Raw genomic sequence first — 18,896 nt, forward strand, 5'->3', positions numbered from 1 at the left:
CCAATCTCTCACCTTACTTCTTCTAGCGACTAAGTGCCTTAGGAGGTTAAGGTTCAACAATCTCACCTTAAGAACAATTATAATTACGGCTTGTAATGTGGTTGCCAAGGAAACGGTCTATAGGCTCAAAGGGGCTAGCAATGGGAAAATTTTTATCTGTCAGTGACAAGCACCTTTATGGTCAAGCAAGAAACGCCCATGTCATCTCCTAGACTAGCACAACTTAATGATTTCGCATTGATTAACACACCGGGCAAGTTCTAGACTACATAAGATAGCACGGAATATCAACAATCCTTACATACACATGGCACTTGACTCACTCAAGACGGTTCTGTGTGACTCTCACGTCAAGCAAGCATATCAAGTTGAGAATTTTTTTTAAGCAACACTGCACTAGGTGGCATACAAGTCAATCAACTGAGAAAAAGGCGTCGAAGAGTAGGCTACTTAATTTACTTGGGCATTACAATTCAAATCATATATGCAGGAAGACAGAGCGCATGCCCTAACTTAATTTACCAACACCAAACATGTCAACAGGTACCTCAGACCAATCTCAGTTTTCTCCCTTATCCTACTTCTAAAAAGAAATAAAATAAAACACCCGGTTCGAGCTACACCCTTGGAAAAGAACCGGCGTTCAAATAAAAACCAAGGGATACTACCTAACGATCAAAAGTAAAACAAAGAGAATCTTTTTGGTATTTTTAATCAGACTTTTCATCCCTCAGGAAAAGTGTCCAATAGATCCATCGTCGGGAAAAGTCTTTGGTTTTTTTTATTTTTATTTTATTTTATTTTATATGTTAGTCTTAAACTAAGCTAAAAGGTGAAAGAAAATATATGTTAGTCTTAAACTAAGCTAAAAGGTGAAAGAGAAAAAAAAAATAAAAAAAAATAATAATAACACTAAAAATTACAATTCAAGGAGTATTCCCTCCACCCCACACTTAAATAAGGCATAGTCCCCGATGCTAAATAAATTCAAAAATAAAGTAAGGTGGAAAGAAAGAACTCCCTGCTAGTCGGAGTCTGCCTCATCAGGATGCCAACCAGCAGCGACAATGTGCGCATCATCATCCCCAAAGGGTACCAAAGCCATTGGTCTCATATCGTCATCATTATCCGCATTATCAGATTCTTCGTCAGTGTTTTCATCCTCAGATGGATGAACGGGACTGCCTGGTGCTATGCCCAACATCTCCTTGGAAGAACTAGAGAGATCACTTCGCATCTGCGCGCGCTCCCCATCTGACACCCCAAGCTTGCTCATAATAACATTGAGGGATTTGTAAAGATACCTGTTGAAATTTTCGTCCCTCTCATTCCTAGCAGCTTGGGTGAGCTTGGATGTGGGTTCTAGCATGGATGTGATGTCTAACAATGCTGTGGGTGCCTCCACTACCTCGTCATAGCCAGGGTACTCTGGCACCCCACGAGAGAGCATGTATTGTGTTAAGGTGTTGCCGAAGAAAAACCTTTTTATCCTTCCTCCAAAACGGGTGCGGGCCATTTCCCTAAGCATTAGCTCACCCACATTTATGGGGCGCCCGGTCATCAAAAAGTAAATCACACACACTCGAGCTCGAATGCACTCAGTATTATGTTCAACGGGCATTACTCTAGCTTGCACAAAATTTTGCCAAATCTTAGCCGTTTTGTTGAAGTCGAAACGGAGCATTTCAAGGTGAATATTGCCCTTAGTTCGCGTCCATCTTGCATTAGAATCAACGCCACAAAGAGTGTGACGTATTGCTTGGTAGTTTGGACTTTTGACGAACTTTCGAAGCCTTCGTGGATTAGGACTATCCACTCCCAAAAATTGACACAAGGCTTCCCTATCCATTGGAATTTCCTGACCTCTAACCCACGATATGTCATTTTTCTCGTTCCAGTTAGCATACAACTCTCTTACCATGCTGAGATTTGTCAGGCCCGGACATTCGAGGAGCTTATCCATCTTCTTTGCAATCAATGTAGCAAGTATATCTGGGATGTTCCGTTCTAAAGCTTTCACATTTATCCCCATTTTAGATACATATCGCCCATATGGAACAAAAGTATCATGCCATTTGATGGTGTCCTCCCGAACAAGTTCCACTCGAGGCCGTGGTGGCCTTTCAGACCCACTAGCCTATTGCTTTCCTTTGGCTTGTCGGGAGGAGCTCTCGCCTTGCCTGCGTTTCTTTGGAGGGGGAGCAGTAGTGGAGGATTTCCCCACCCCTTTTCCTTTAGCGGCATCGTCACGAGCCATAGCAACCTACACATGATAAACACAAAGATGAGAATGAATCAAGAGACGTTGCCTAAGGTCATCGTGAGAGGCAAGATGACCCCACACTTAAAACCGAAGGTTATGTATAAGCGAATCATAATATTGATCCAATGTGCACTAATGTGTCATCACAAGGCTATAGGTACTTAGACTTCCCTATGCCATAAAATTCAATTAGCCTATCATGGCCGTAACTTAACTATAGTGCAAGCATAACAAAGTTAAAATCTATATTACTACACTAACTACACTTACAAAAGTTTACAACAAGAGACAATACCCCCACAACACCCCACACTTCACCCAAACTCATATATAACTACACTCGGCTACTTAGACTTCACCGGTGTTCAAATTTACTCTCTTAAGCATTTTAACAAACACCTTGTGGGCATCAATTGTGCTGTTCTATTTCAATAATGGTGGGAGAAGGTGGCCCTCCCAAATTTACATGAAGTAGAGGGAATTATAGTTTACTACTTCAAACACAAATGCTCAACCAATGTTTTGCACCAATTTCGTGTATAATCATTCCACCCACAATAACATCCAAATATGTTTAAGAAACCTAGGGTGTTGGAAGATGGAGGGAGAGAAATAAGACTACACTACTCTAAGAACTTCCAAAATACAAGAAAAGAGATAGGAAGAAAAACATACCTTAGAGTCTTGAGATGGAATTGAGCAAGAGATATTGAAGAATATTAGAATTTGAGAGAAAAGGGGAAGAAGAAGAAGAAACCGACCGTGTGTTTTGAAGAATGGGGGGTTTTGGGTTGGGTTGTCTTAATTTAGGTGGGGGAATGGGTTTGGGTAATTGGGTATGGGTTGGGTTGTGAGTGTATATGGGTAATTGGGTAATCGGGTAGGGTATTTTTAATTAAATAAAGAAAACGAAAAATAAAAACAACAACTACTTACCTGGACCGCCATCCCAGCGCCCCACGCTGGGGCAGGCGCTGGTTGAGGACACTGTAAAGTGCGCCCCAGGCAGCGTGGGGCGCTGGCCTGGGCGCTCACTTCGGCGAAATATTTTTTTTTTTCAACTATCCGAGCACTCGATATATACATTACACACATTCCACACCATTTCAACCTACAAAAGAAAAGAAAAAAAAGAAGAAAAAAAAAACTATGCTGCGAAAGCGGTAAAAAAATTGGGTTGCCTCCCAACGAGCGCCTAATTTAACGTCGCGGCACGACTCAACACATGTTTAAGCATCATCTAAGTTCACTGAGGTCTTATGACGTGCAATGTCACCACCCCAATAATGTTTTATTCTTTGGCCATTTACCAAGAAGGTGCCACTTGAGCTCTTATCACGTAGTTCCACCGCTCCGTGAGGCCTCACACTTACCAAAACAAAAGGACCTGCCCAACGGGACTTAAGCTTTCCAGGGAATAGCTTCAACCTTGAATTGAACAAAAGAACTTCTTGACCCGGCTCAAACTCTCGATGTTGAATGTGTTTGTCATGCCACCTCTTCGTCTTTTCTTTATATAATTTGGCATTTTCATATGCATGCAATCGAAACTCATCAAGCTCGTTGAGTTGCAACAACCTATTCTCACCAGCTGAGTCCATATCCATATTTAGCTTTTTGATCGCCCAATAAGCTTTATGTTCAAGCTCGACTGGCAAGTGACATGCCTTCCTATAAACTAACCTGTACGGAGAAGTACCTATGGGAGTCTTGTATGCAGTTCGATATGCCTATAATGCATCGTCCAGCTTTCCTGCCCAGTCTTTTCTATTTCCACTTACTGTTTTCCCCAGAATCTGCTTTACCTCTCTGTTTGAAACTTCTACTTGACCACTCGTTTGGGGGTGATAGGCAGTGGAAACTTTGTGCTTAACTCCATATTTTGCAAGAACATTATTTAGCAATTTGTTACAAAAGTGAGTTCCTCCGTCGCTTATCAACACTCTTGGAGTCCCAAAGCGCGTGAAGATGTGCTTTTTTACAAAACTTACCACTACCTTTGCGTCATTAGTAGGCAGAGCAATGGCCTCCACCCACTTAGAAACATAGTCGACCGCCACCAAAATGTACCTGTGACCATTAGAGTATGGGAACGGTCCCATGAAATCAATCCCCCAAACATCAAAAAGCTCTACTGTCAGAATATTTTGCAAGGGCATCTCGTGCTTCCTTGTGATAGTTCCGGTTCTTTGGCATCTGTCACAATTTTTAACAAAGGCATGTGCATCCTTAAATAATTTTGGCCAATAGAAACCTGATTGTAGCACTTTTTGGGCGGTTCTATCCCCACCGTGATGACCTCCATATGGCGAAGCATGACAGCCATGCAATATTGCATTCATCTCTTCTTCAGGAACACACCTTCGCACCAACTGATCTACGCATTGCCTAAATAAGAATGGCGCATCCCATATGTAGAGCCTCACATCATGTAAGAATCTTCTTCTATTATCAGGTGTTAATTCTAGTGGTGTCACCCCACTTGCAATAAAATTTACATAATCCGCATACCATGGGGCTTCACCTGAGGTGACTGCTAATAGCTGCTCATCAGGAAATGTTTCTTTGATTGACTCTCCTTCAGCTATATGGTTCCGACTTTCTAATCTGGACAAGTGATCAGCCACTTGATTTTCTGTCCCTTTTCGATCTCGGATTTCTAAGTCAAATTCTTGCAAGAGGAGGACCCAACGAATCAGCCTTGGCTTGGCATCTTTCTTTTCAAACAAGTATCTGATAGCTGAATGATCTGTGTAGACAACAACTTTGGTTCCCACTAGATAAGATCTGAACTTGTCAAATGCCCATACCACTGCAAGCAACTCTTTTTCAGTAACTGTATAATTCATCTGAGCTGGATTCATAGTTTTGCTCGCATAATAAATGGAGTGAAATATTTTATCCCTTATTTGCCCCAAAATAGCTCTGATTGCTATGTCACTTGCATCGCACATCAACTCATATGGCAGTCCCCAATCTGGGGCGATGATAATTGGTGCAGTCACCAACCTTCCCTTCAGCTCCTCAAATGCTTTCAGACATGCATCATCAAACTTGAAGGTGACATCTTTCTCTAGAAGCCTGCATAATGGAGAAGAAATTTTTGAAAAATCTTTAATGAATCGACGATAAAAACCTGCATGGCCCAAGAAACTGCGAATGCCTTTGACGGATGTCGGTGGGGGCAATTTTTCAATCGCCTCCACCTTTGCTTTATCCACCTGTAAACCATCTTTTGACACTTTGTGCCCCAAACTATACCTTCACGTACCATGAAATGGCACTTTTCCCAGTTGAGTACCAGGTTTGTCTCTTCACACCTAGCTAGCACTTTATCAAGGTTTGTTAAACAATTATCAAAAGAACATCCAAACACAGAAAAATCATCCATGAATACTTCTACAAATCTTTCAACTATGTCAGTAAAAATAGCCATCATACACCTTTGAAAAGTCGCAGGTGCATTACAGAGACCAAAGGGCATTCTCTTGAACGCATACGTGCCATAGGGACATGTAAATGTGGTTTTCTCTTGGTCCTCTGGGGCTATAGCAATCTGATTATACCCCGAATAACCATCTAGGAAACAATAGTATTCCTGTCCTGATAACCTATCAAGCATTTGGTCAATAAAGGGGAGGGGGAAGTGGTCCTTTCAGGTGGCTTTGTTCAATTTTCTATAATCTATGCAAATTCTCCACCCAGTGACAGTTCTTGTAGGAATTAAGTCATTATTTTCATTAACCACTACAGTCATCCCCCCTTTCTTTGGCACACATTGAACGGGGCTTACCCATTTGCTATCAGAGATTGGGAATACAATACCTGCATCAAGCCACTTAATCACTTCTTTTCTTACCACCTCTTTCATGATTGGATTTAGGCGGCGTTGTTGCTCTACACTTTGCTTGTGTCCATCCTCCATGAGGATTTTATGCATGCAGAAAGCTGGACTAATGCCTTTGATGTCAGACATCGTCCACCCAATTGCTCGCTTGTGCTCACGTAGCACTCTCAACAACTTTTCTTCCTACAATTTAGACAAGTCAGAAGAAACAATAACAGGTAAAGTGTCAGAACTACCCAAATAAGCATATTGAAGGTGAGGGGGTAGGGGTTTAAGCTCCAATTTTGGAGCTTCTTCAATTGACGGCTTTGGAGGGGGGCCACTTGGCCTATTCAGGGGCTCAAACGGGTTTATTCCTTGCATGTAAGCACATGATGCATCTAGGATATGCATCATCTCCTCAACCTCATCATCAATCTCCAAGCTATCAAACATCATGATTGCTTTTTCTAGAGAATCGTCTAGATATACAATCGTGTCAAGAAGTGTTTCATCCACCTCCACAACAGATATCATAGAGAGCTCCTCATAGTGGCGGGGAAGTTGGATCGCTTTGTATACATTAAAAACTGCTTCCTCGTTGTCCACCCTCATAATCATTTTTCCCTCTCGCACTTTAATTATTGCATCACCAGTAGCCAAGAGAGGTCGTCCCAATATGATTGGAACTTGTTCATCAGCCTCAAAATCAAGAATAATGAAGTCAGCTGGGAAGATAAATTTCCCAATTTGCAGCAATACATCTTCAATTACTCCTTCAGGGTAGGCTATGGACCTATCAGCTAATTGCAACATCACAGTGGTTGGTCTTGGAGCTCCCAGACCCAATTGCTTAAATAATGACAAGGGCATTAAATTTATGCTTGCCCCCAAATCACAAAGGGCACGACCCACGTTAATATTACCAATTTGTACAGGGATGGTGAAGCTGCCAGGATCCTTAAGCTTTTGAGGAAGCTTGTTTTGGACCCTTGAAGTGCACTCCTCAGTAAGTGCAACTGTTTCGAACTCAGTCAATTTCCTCTTGTGAGCCACTATATCTTTTATGTACTTAGCATATTTTGGGATTTCACGAAGTACATCCACCAACGGAATATTCAATTGAACTTGGCTTAACATAGAGAGAAATTTATTGAACATGCGATCATCATTCTTTTTCTGCAATCTCTGAGGGAAAGGTGGTGGTGGCCTTGCAGCCTCCACTGGCTCTGAACTTGCATCATTTTTCTTTGACTCGTGTATTGCCTTAGGGATTAGCTCCCTCTCAGGTATAGGCCTGTTCTTTCTCTTCTTTGGCACTTCTTCTAGTTCCCTCCCGTTTCTGAGTGTAACTGCATTAACTTGAGGGTTCTTCTCTGTATCACTGGGAAGCGCGCCTGCAGGTCTAGTATTTTGATTTGCTGCTAACTGTCCCATTTGCCTCTCAAGATTTCTGAAATCGATCCTGAGTTGTTGATTATCAAGCAACAACTTCTTCAGCAAGTCATTCGTACTCTCTTCTGTTTGTAGGGGTGGTCTCTGAGGTTGATTGAAATTTTCTTGGGGCCTATACTGGTTCTGATTCTGTTGATTTCCTCCCCATGAGAAGTTAGGATGATTCTTCCAATTTGGATTATAGGTATTCCCATATTGCGCATGCTGATTCATTGGACCCCTGCTCTGTTGTCCCACATAGTATATAGACTCAGGATTCGTGGGGCACATATCACTCATATGACTGTCACCACATAGTTCGCAACAAATAGACATCTGTTGTACATGTTGCATTTGTTGTGTTTGTTGCGTGGTCATTCTATTCATCTGATTTGCCAATTTTGCTATATCGGCTCTCATGGCGGAGAAATCATCAAGCTCAATCAACCCGGCTGCCTTCTGTTTAATTTCCCTTCTTGAATCCCCCTCTCCTTGCCAATTATGGTCATTGGCAGTGAAGTTATTTAGCAAGAGTTGTATTTCACTATACGGCCTCGCCATGCAACTACCCCCACAAGCTGAGTCAAGATTCATTTTTGATGCTTCATCTAACCCATCAACAAAAGTGTGACCCAATACCTCATCAGTCTGACAATGATGCGGGCAGTCTCTGAGTAGCTTCTTGTATCTTTCCCAAGCTTGACGAAGTGTCTCGCCATCCCGTTGTTGGAACCCAAGAATTTGGCTCCTCAGGGAATTTGTCTTCTTAGTTGGGAAAAACTTGATTAAGAATTTCCTTGCTAGATCATCCCAAGTGTGGATTGAGTTCGTGGGCTCCTTTTGCAACCATTCCTTAGCTTCCCCCAACAGTGAAAAGGGAAATAGTGTCAGCCTGACATAGTCCTTGGAAACGTTCGGATAATTATAAGTGTCCGTAATTTCCAAGAAGTTCTGAATGTGCCTCTGCGGGTCCTCATGAGATAGACCCACATATTGTCCTGTGGACTGAATCAGCTGTACCATGTACTGTTTGAGTTCAAAATGCCCAGTGATATCAGGCTTCACAATAGCCTGAGTCATATTCGCAAGATTGGGCCTTGCGGCTTCAATTACCGGACGCTCTTCATTGCCTGCCATATCTATTGGCTGTGGTTGGACTGCGATGTCCAACTCTCTTTCTATTCTCGTTCTAGCTTCGTGTTCCCTTCTCACTCTATGTAGTGTTCGTTCGATTTCTGGATCAAGAGGAATGAGGTTGTTTGCACTTCTACTCCTCTGCATTCGAGAGAAGACCCTGCGTTGACACAAACCAGGCAAACTGAAAATTAAAACTTGAAAACAAATATCTAATAAAAGCTTAACTTAGTCACGTAGCTAATTTCTAAGTCCCCGGCAACGGCGCCAAAAACTTGTTGCGACCAAACACACTCACGCAAGTATACGCGGTCGTCAAGTAATAAAGTGACTAAAAGTCGGATGTCGAACCCACGAGGACTTATGATTAACTATTAACTAATTCAAACTCGAATAGCTTATCGATTCAAACTATTTCTGACAAAATATATAATTTTCTAAATTACTACCTAAAGGCTGTCAAGTAATGAATTGCTAAGAATCAAACACAACACTTAAATAGTTTTGAATAACAATCAATAGGATATAATATTTCAGAGTCACGGGTTATCTAACAATCATGTTGCATTCTTAGTTTAAAGTAACTAATTGATTTATCTGTGTTATTGATTCACAGGGTTGATATTACTCGTAAGCATCTGTCGAGGCCTTACTCGCCTATTCAAGCTAACTTAATACCTATATGTCTATGGAATTTAGTTTAACAAGAACGCATTTACAATTCCTGTATTGCAACCGAGTAAGGCAATTAGGTATATGTCTATCCTAATTGCGAATCCGTTCCCCGATACCCGGGTTTAAGAACTTACTCTATTTAATTCTATATGCAATCTAGAGTTCCCACTTTCGAGTTCAACTCTAGATTCGTAGATAGTATTTCACTGTTAGCTACTCAGCAAAATAATTTAAAACAGAATTAAATAAACAACCCAATATGATAAAATCAACTTCGTCAATTTAAACTTCAAACATCAACATTCATGTATACCCATGACCCTAGAACAATAGGGTTCTTAGCCACTCATGTTCATACAATCATCAAAAATTATATTTTCAAACATAAAATCAATGAATACTAGGAAAGGGATGGAAGAATTGATCAAATCCTCGCTTTTTAGTGTTTTGTGCCTCTCCTCTTCCTTTAAATCCGTTCCTCCCTTCAAAAATAGGTTTAGGTTGGCTTTTATATGAGTTGGGGGCGTCTAGGGGTCGAAATAACCGAGTCCTAGTCAAAAAAGGAAAATCCCCGTTGTGACCGTCCAGGCCAGCGTGGGGCGCTGGACCTGGCGCTCAAACTTCTTTGCTTCTGTAAAGTGCGCCACAGCGAGCGCCCCACGCTGGCTGTGGCGCTCAACTTCCATTTCTGCAATTTTGTTCCAGTTTCGCTCCAATTCGCGCCCTTTCATCCCAAATTGCATCCGAATGATTCATATACATAGAAATACCAAAATTTAGCACAAACAATCATATTAAACATCTCAAATCGTCGAGACGTGAATAAAATGTGAGGCGATATATACCAAAATATGCATTCATTTAGCCGATTATCACTCGCCAAAAATATTTGCATTTCGCATTTTCGCTAGCCAAGCTAATATACATAAATTATATATATATATATATATATATATATATATATATATATATACCTTTCGGCTATTTTTGGGGGCCATGCGGCTATACAATGTAAGAATACTAAAACTAAATGCAAATGTTGGGCTAAGTGGTAGGTAAAATGACATTATATAGCCTCTCAAAATAATAGTCGAAAATATATTTTTTTGTATATATACATTTTGTATGTTATATATAAACATTAAACAATCGAATGTAAATAGTTTCTGGCGCAGGCTAAAAGTGAAACAACACTAAATGGTGACTTTGATTGTGTATTTTAGTGAACTTCTAAAACGATGATATATATAGCATTGATCTATATGTGTTTTCTTGTGTGTTTTGGAATAAATTCTGGTACTCCATATTAACTACTCTTTTGTCAAGAAAAGGGGATTCTAAATGGAATGGACACTGTTTTAATCAGTAAATATTTTATGTTGAAGTAAAGTTAATTCAACCACTGCATCGTATGAAAGAGTTCAACTTTAATGTAAATGCCTAACTCGAAACAGAGTCAGATCGAGAATTTACAAGTTATGTGTGCATCATTACCTTCAATAATAAGCATTCACTGGTCATAAAAACTGATAATAGGAGGCATATTTGGATGGTTCGATCGATTTTGAGTCAATTCAGTTCGGTTCCTATACTACATTCTTTATCTTTAAATAACCTTATCAATAAACATATCAAAATTTGTTTGATTTAGTTAAGTTTTTTCTCCAGCGATTTAGTTTCATTAAATAAAATTAGAAAACTGTGAGAAAGTAAGTGGTAAACATCTATTAACGGTCTTTTTCTTTTCCTATGGAGGCCATGAATAAAAGCAACAGATAAATGCTTGTTTGGTACGATGGAAAAGGATAATTAATCTCAAGATTAATGTCACGATCCAATTTAGGATCATGACCGACACCTAGGAGCAAGTGACTCCAAGTAAGCCTCATCGATATTTTACAGAAAATCAGGCAGAGTTTCTTCTGTTTTTGGAGTATCCCAAAAATTTCCCTGTCTCAAATCAACAACCAAACATCCTAATATCAATTCAAACGATAATGACTTTATCAATTAACCAAAATAAATATCTACCACTAATAGTCCACCCACTAACAACTAGAAATACTACTTTATCTCCAACTTTGATAAGAATTAGCGATACTCAATATAAGTCTATAATAACAAAAGAAAACTCAAGACTCTAAAAAGAATGACTATGGAGCGACTCTAAGAGTTCAAAGAAAAGACCATAACAATAAATAAAATTTCCGCCAACGCGAACAAGTGCGCGTCTCACCAAGAACTATCAACTTATGCGCTCTAATTAACGAAATCCTCGCCCGCGTCAACTGTTGTCTCTGTAAAAAAAAAATTAGCGAGAAATGAGTCGCTAACTCAGTGAGTAATAACACTTAACCGTTTTTATTGGGGACAAGTCAAAAACATGCTAGTATATTAAACAGAAAATATCATAAGAATGCCCTTTCAGAAACAATAAATAATTTTCAGTCTCATTATGTTTTTCTTGTAGTATAATACAAGTATAAATTATGTAATAAGCTCGGTAACCATTGTATAATATCAATATTCACACTTGGGAGGTTTCAATGAACGGGTCATGTAATCGGTATAATTATGGACTTCTTCGCAAGAAGTCAAATATAACGGCAGTCCCTACTCAAGGGAAATCAGTAACGGTATGTTAGTTCTACCTTTCCACTAGCGAGGGTTGTAACGGTAATCTGTAATTACAAGGTGCACCAGGTCTAACGAACCCGCCGTTAGCTACGGGATCCTTCAATGTCTACTCCCGTTTATACTTGTCTTTGTAATCCGTATATACTCGTAGAAAATACTTTAAAACAATATAGGGCATGTCAACTCTTATCAAATCATATAATTTCATTTCGATAACAGTAAATTCAAGTAACGGTAAAACAGATCTAGTGACAACGGAAATATTTATAACAACGGTAAGCATCTCAAATAACTATTTCGGTATCATATCGAGTAAAAGACATGTCCCACATGCAACTCAAAATAATCGGTAACATATTCATATTAAAATCATGTGTAAATCGTGCAAGTTATGAAAACACAAATTGCGGTAACTTACTACTTACAGTACTTCGTGCGGAATACCAAACTCGTCACCTCGAACGATCTGTACGATTTTTTTCAATCAATCTATAATCATATCAATATCGATCTCGTGTTAATTTTTTTTGTTTTAGCTAATTCATAGCTAATTTAGAATACCCAACCCCTAGGTTCATGTTTGACTCTTAATTCGTTAATTTATACTTACTCACGCTACTAGTAGTTTAGAATACTTCAAAATCTATTAAATACAACTTATTCATATGTTATACCCAGTTAATTAACAGAAAAGTCTCATGAATTTCTCCCAATTTTCTTAACTTTATCTTTCAAATTCTTAATCTAAATTCCAAAATTATATCTACTCAGCCCTATAAGAATCATGTATATAAAATTCCATTGTTTGTACTAGATTAAAAGTAACTTGAATTTTGTTGTTTCTTCCCTTAGTTAACGAAGTAATAGCTAATAGTGTTCTAAATATTAAGTAAAGGAATCAGATTACCATGAAAAAATTTTAAAATTCAATTACCTAGCTTGTTCCCCTTCTCTGTAAATCCCCTTGCTAGAACAGAGTGAACCCACTTTGTGGTTGCGTTTGATCGCCTCTGTCCGTTTTGCTTCTGCCGAGTAAAGTTGCTTGCCCCTTATTCTTTTGTTTCTGTTAGTGTAGGGATTTGCCCCTATTTCATCTTATATTGTATTTTTTTTTTGTTTATTAGTTATTTTGGGTAAATTACTTAATTACCCTTTATGTAATGAGGAGTATTACATGCTCCCCACCTTATAAAATTCGGTCCCCGAATTTACCTTAGGTGCATACCTGTAGACTGAAATAAATGAGGATACTTGACTCGCATAGCATCTTCTATTTCCCATGTAGCTTCTTCAACAGTATGATTTCTCCATAAGACTTTCACGAACACAATTTCTTTTGACCGTAGTTTTCTTATTTGTCTAACAACAATAGCCATCGGCTCCTCCTCGTAAGACAACTTCTCATCGAACGGTATAGTCGGTGCTTCAAGTACCTGAGATGAGTCTGATATATATTTTTTTAGTATTGAGACATGAAACACTGGATGAATAAAAGACAACTCAAGAGGAAGTACCAAACGATAAGCCACAGCTCCCACTCTGTCTAGTATCTCATACAGTCCAATGAACATGGGGCTTAACTTGTCTCTTTTCCCAAACCGCATCACACCTTTCATAGGGGAGACTCGTAAGAACAATTTGTCCCCAATTGTGAACATTAACTCTCTTCTTCCCTTATCTGCAAAAGACTTTTGTCTACTTTGAGTTGTGAGTAATCTCTGTCTGATCAACTGGACATTGTCAATAGCTTCTTGTACTAAGTCTGATCCCAATAAGTTAGTCTCTCCAGCTTCAAACCATCTTATAGGAGAACGACATCTTCTACCATACAATGCTTCGTACGGTGCCCGTCTGTCTATGGATGAAATGCAGTACTAAGATCTACTCGTGTACCCAATGCTTCTTGAAACGATTTTTAAAAGCGTGAAGTAAATTGTGATCTTCTATCAGAGATGATGGATATTGGAACTCCGTGAAGTCGGACAATTTCGTTCATAAATATCTGTGCATACCTCACTCCATCATATGTAGTCTTCACTAGCAAAAAGTATGCTGATTTTGTCAGTCGATCTATAATTACCCACACAGAATCATAACCTCTAAGAGTACGGGGTAGGCCAGTCACAAAATTCATGGTAATTCTTTCCCATTTCCATACTGGAATCTCAAATTGTTGTAGTAGACCTGCAGGTCGCCGATGCTCAGCCTTGACCTACTGGAAAGTCAAACAGCTAGAAACAAAGTTAGCAACATCTTTCTTCATACTTTCCTACCAATAAAATTGCTTTAGGTCATGATATATTTTTGTGGATCCAGGATGTATAGTGTATCTAGAGTTGTCAGCTTCTTCAAGAATAGACTGTCTCAACCCATCTACGTTTGCTACACATAGCTTGTCACCCATTCGAAGAACACCATCACTTTCAACAATTATAGCCTTGCTTTTACCAGCTAAGGCCTCATCTCTGTATTTGCATAATCGCTCATCCTCATATTGGGTGGCCTTAATTCACTCAACTAATTAAGACTTAGCCTGAGCACAAGCCAACAATGCCTCTGAATTTACGACACTAAATCTGATACATGTATCTTCTAGTATCTGAACATCCTTGGTCAAAAGTCTCTTTGTAGGAGCTATATGTGCCAAACTCCACATAGATTTTCTACTCAATGCACCAGCCACCACATTGGCTTTTCCAAGATGATACAAAATAGAACAGTCATAGTTTTTGAGTAGTTCCATCCATCGACACTGCCGAAGATTTAGATCTCTTCGCTGAAAGATATACTTCAGACTTTTATGGTCAGTATAAATCTCACAAGTTTCGCCATATAGGTAATGCCTCCAAATTTTTAGAGCAAATACCATTGCAGCCATCTCCAAATCATGTGTAGGATAGTTTTGCTCGTGCTTTCTCAATTGTCTCGAAGCGTAAGTTATAACGCGGCCATTTTGCATGAGAACACATCCTAATCCTACCCTCGAGGCGTCACAGAATACTGTAAATACTCCAGAACCTGATGGTAAGGCTAATACTGGTGCAGTTGTCAAACATGTTTTGTGTTTCTGAAAGCTCTGCTCACATTCCTCCGTCCACTGAAACTTTGCATTTTTCTGTGTTAGCTTAGTCAGTGGCGCTGCTATTCTGGAGAAATCCTGCACAAAACGCCTGTAATAGCCTGTTAAACCTAAAAAGTTGCGAATCTCTGTAGGAGAGGTCTTGGCCATTTCTGCACAACTTCGGTCTTCTTAGGATCCACCATAATTCCATCTTTGGATACAACATGCCCCAGAAATGATACTAAGTCCAACCAAAATTCACACTTTGAGAACTTAGCATAAAGCCGATGTTCTCGCAATGTCTGCAACACAGTCCTCAGATGATTCTCGTGTTCTCCTTGGCTATGAGAATATATCAGGATATCATAATAAATACTATTACAAATCTATCCAGAAACGGTTTGAACACCATATTCATTAAATCCATGAATGCAGCTGGAGCCTTAGTCAGTCCGAAAGGCATCACCGGAAACTCATAATGCCCATACCGAGTCCTGAAAGCAGTCTTAGAAATATCTTTATCTTTGTTTCTAAGCTGATGATAACCAGATCGAAGGTCAATCTTTGAAAAGTGCGCAGCTCCATGTAACTGATCAAACATGTCATCTATACGAGGCAAGGGATATTTATTGCGAATTGTTATTTTGTTCAACTGCTTGTAGTCAATGCACATTCTTAGAGATACGACTTTCTTCTTTACGAACAATAATGGTGCACCCCATGGTGATACACTAGGTTTAATAAAACCCTTATCTAACAAATCATGTAACTGTTGCTTTAGCTCCCTCAACTCTGTTGGTTCCATCTGATATGGGGGTATCGATATGGGTTGTGTGTTAGGTGGAAAATCAATACCAAAGTCTATTTCTCGTACTAGAGGCAATCCTGGTAAATCCTCAGGAAATACATCAGAAAATTCTCTCACTACTGGTACATTTTTTTATACAAATTATTTCCTTTCTTGTGTCATTTACAATAGCTAAGAAACCTTTTTTCAGAAGTTGTTGAGCCTTCATAAAAGATACAACTTTGCAAGTCTCTAGAACCTGACCCCTTTTAGAACAAAACTAGGTCCGTTTGGTATCTCAAACTTAACTATCTTTGCATAACAATCGACGATAGCATAACAAGAAGATAACAATCCATTCCCATCAGCATGTCAAAGTCAATCATATCAAGTACAATAAGGTCGGCTAGAGTATCTCTACCCCCAACCCGAATCTAACAAGCACGATATATGTATTCAGCTAATAGAGACTCTCCAACAGGAGTAGTAACTAGAAAAGGGTCATTCAATAGCGCAGGCTGTCTACTAAACCTCAAAACAAAGTATGAGGATATATAGGAGTGAGTAGACCCCGGATCAATCAACGCAAGTGCATCAAATGAACAGACAGAAAGAATACTTGTAACCACAGCATTCGATGCATGAGCATCCTGTCTAGTAAATGCGAAAACCCTCGCCTGACCTCTACCAGCATTCCCTTGTCTTTGATTCACAGTAGCACGGTCTCCAGCACCTCGACCTCTATTTCCTATACCTGTAGCACTTGAAGTATTACGAGTAAGCTGAGTAGGTACAGTTGACTGAATAGAAGCCTGGTTGAAATTTCTCGGAGACTGAGGGCAATCCCTTAAGTGATGTCCCAACTGACCACACTGAAAGCACTCTCCCGTTAGAACACGACATTGGCCCAAATGTGATCTACCACAGGTCTGGCAGACTGAATTAGTGGCATATATCTGCTCAGAATTACGATGTCCAGATGATGATCCCCTAGTACCCTGTCTTAATGTGGTCTGTGAAGACAAGTATGTACCTGTCTGAGAACCCTGTTGTTGTTGTCCCTGATTTCTGCTCTGCGATTTTCACTAAAACCGCCATTGAAAGACCTCGTCTTGGCCTTCTTATGTGATTCACTAGCTGCACGCTCATCGCATCCCTTATTTTCAATCTTTCTAGCGAGATCGACTACATCAGTATAGGACAAAGTCTTCATCGGTGGGGCTACTGCAGTGTATAAACGACCAACCAACTCATCAACAAACCTCCGAACTCGAGCTTCATGGGTAGGCACTAAGTAAGGAGCATATCTTTCCAGATTACAAAACTTCGTGTTGTAGGTTGACACATCCATATCTGGAGTCTGAACCAATCTCCCAAAGTCTCTAACATATTTTTGCCTCAGGCTATCTGGAAGAAAATGATCCATAAATAACTTACTGAACTCGTCTCATGTCAGTGGGGCTGCTCCTGCTGGCCTTCCTAGCAATATAGTTACATACCATGTGTTAGCCATATCCTCTAGTTTGTATGTTGCGAGCTCCACAGCCCTCTCACTAAAACATCCTAGAGCACGCAATGCCTTGAGTGTCCCATCCAAGAAACTTTGAGGATCTGCTGAATTATCAGAACCTGTGAATTTTGGTGATTTCAATATCAGGAACTCTTGTAGGGATACTTCTTATTCCCGAAAGTCTGAGTCTGTGCTTGTGTCTGTAAAGTAGCCTGGGGAGCTGAACTTCTACCCTGAGTAGGCACCAATGCCTCTAATACATTCAATAACCTTGTCAATGTGTCAGCAGGTAAGGTAACAGTAGGTACAACAGGTGGCACTGGTGATGGAGCATCCTGAACCCCCTGTTCTTGCACTTGATCTGGCATAGTAGCTTGGGTTTGACCCACGTTCTCAACTTCAGGTTGAGGGGCGGCCTGTCTTCTGGTATGATGAGTCCCACCTTGTCCTCCACCTCAGGTAGTACCACGTCCAGCAGATGAGGGTGTTCGTGTCCTAGCCATCTGCGAAAGAAATACTCCAAAGTCAATCTCAAGTTATCTCAACGCACGATCAAAGAATGAAAGAAGGGAAAACATTCCTAGATGTTCAGTAGTCTCAAGATCATAAGTATAGGCGCCTACACACCCATGAAAAACATTCTACTAAACATTGCTCCATGACTCGGGACTTAAAGCCTAAGCTCTAATACCAACTTTGTCATGACCCAATATAGGATCATGACCAGCACTTAGGAACAAGTGCCCCAAGTAAGCCTCATCGGTATTTTACAGAAAATTGAACAAAGTTTTCCCTGTTTTTGGACTATCCCAAAAATTTCCCTGTCTCAAATCAACAACCAAACATCCTAATATCAATTCAAACGATAATGACTTTATCAATTAACCAAAATAAATATCTACCATTAATAGTCCACCCACTAACAACTAGAAATACTACTTTATCTCCGACTTTGATAAGAATGAGCGATACTCAACATAAGTCTATAATAACAAAAGAATACTCAAGATTTTAAAAGGAATGACTACGGAGCGACTCTAAAAGTTCAAGCAAAAGACCATAACAATAAATAAAATTTTCGCCCACGCGAACAAGTGCGAGGCTCACCAAGAACTATCAACATGTGCGTCTAATTAACGAAATCCTCGCCTGTGTCAACTGTTGTCTCTGTAAAAAAAATTAGCGGGGAATGAGTCGCTAGCTCAGTGAGTAATAACACTTAACCACAACCGTTTTTATTGGGGACAAATCAGAAATATGCTAGTATATTAAACAGAAAATATCATAAGAATGCCCTTTCAGAAACAATAAATAATTTTCAGTCTCAACATGTTTTTCTTGTAGTATAATACAATTAACAATTCAGTAATAAGCTCGGTAACCATTGTATAATATCAATATTCACATTTGGGAGGTTTCAATGAACTAATCATGTAATCGGTATAACTGTGGACTTCTTCGCAAGAAGTCAAATATAACGGTAGTCCCTACTCGAAGGAAATCAGTAACGGTATACTAGTTCTACCTTCCCACTAGTGAGGGCTATAACGATAATCTGTAATTACAAGG

At 39.7% G+C, this 18,896-nt stretch overlaps 2 protein-coding genes across 2 annotated transcripts; both read right to left on the reverse strand.

Moving 5' to 3' along the window:
* Positions 1–2,137: 2,137 nt before the first annotated feature.
* On the reverse strand, positions 2,138–7,823 carry LOC138902145 (uncharacterized). Its single transcript, XM_070189967.1, has 5 exons — positions 7,325–7,823; positions 4,775–4,922; positions 3,637–3,946; positions 3,366–3,374; positions 2,138–2,263 (listed from the first exon to the last, which is right to left on the reverse strand). Exons 1-5 carry the CDS (start codon positions 7,821–7,823, stop codon positions 2,138–2,140), a joined length of 1,092 nt encoding a protein of 363 aa, XP_070046068.1.
* Positions 7,824–16,251: 8,428 nt separating this feature from the next.
* On the reverse strand, positions 16,252–17,695 carry LOC138902146 (uncharacterized). The gene is made up of 4 exons (XM_070189968.1): positions 17,560–17,695; positions 17,317–17,446; positions 16,851–17,220; positions 16,252–16,773 (listed from the first exon to the last, which is right to left on the reverse strand). The coding sequence occupies exons 1-4, from the start codon at positions 17,693–17,695 to the stop codon at positions 16,252–16,254; spliced, it is 1,158 nt and encodes a 385-aa protein (XP_070046069.1).
* Positions 17,696–18,896: the final 1,201 nt, after the last annotated feature.

Source organism: Nicotiana tomentosiformis, chromosome 11, assembly GCF_000390325.3.
Source record: "Nicotiana tomentosiformis chromosome 11, ASM39032v3, whole genome shotgun sequence".
NCBI classification, from domain to species: Eukaryota; Viridiplantae; Streptophyta; class Magnoliopsida; order Solanales; family Solanaceae; genus Nicotiana; species Nicotiana tomentosiformis.

Coding starts and splice junctions, on each gene's coding strand:
- LOC138902145 (XM_070189967.1), bottom strand. CDS start 7,823: ATGAGTGATATGTGCCCCACGAATCCTGAGTCTATATACTATGTGGGA. Junction 4,923..7,324: donor GTCAAAGAAAAATGATGCAA/GTTCAGAGCCAG, acceptor AATTTGACTTAG/AAATCCGAGATCGAAAAGGG. Junction 3,947..4,774: donor ACCTCAGGTGAAGCCCCATG/GTATGCGGATTA, acceptor TTCTCCGTACAG/GTTAGTTTATAGGAAGGCAT.
- LOC138902146 (XM_070189968.1), bottom strand. CDS start 17,695: ATGCCAGATCAAGTGCAAGAACAGGGGGTTCAGGATGCTCCATCACCA. Junction 17,221..17,316: donor GAGGATATGGCTAACACATG/GTATGTAACTAT, acceptor TCTTCCAGATAG/CCTGAGGCAAAAATATGTTA. Junction 16,774..16,850: donor ACAACAGGGTTCTCAGACAG/GTACATACTTGT, acceptor AATTCTGAGCAG/ATATATGCCACTAATTCAGT.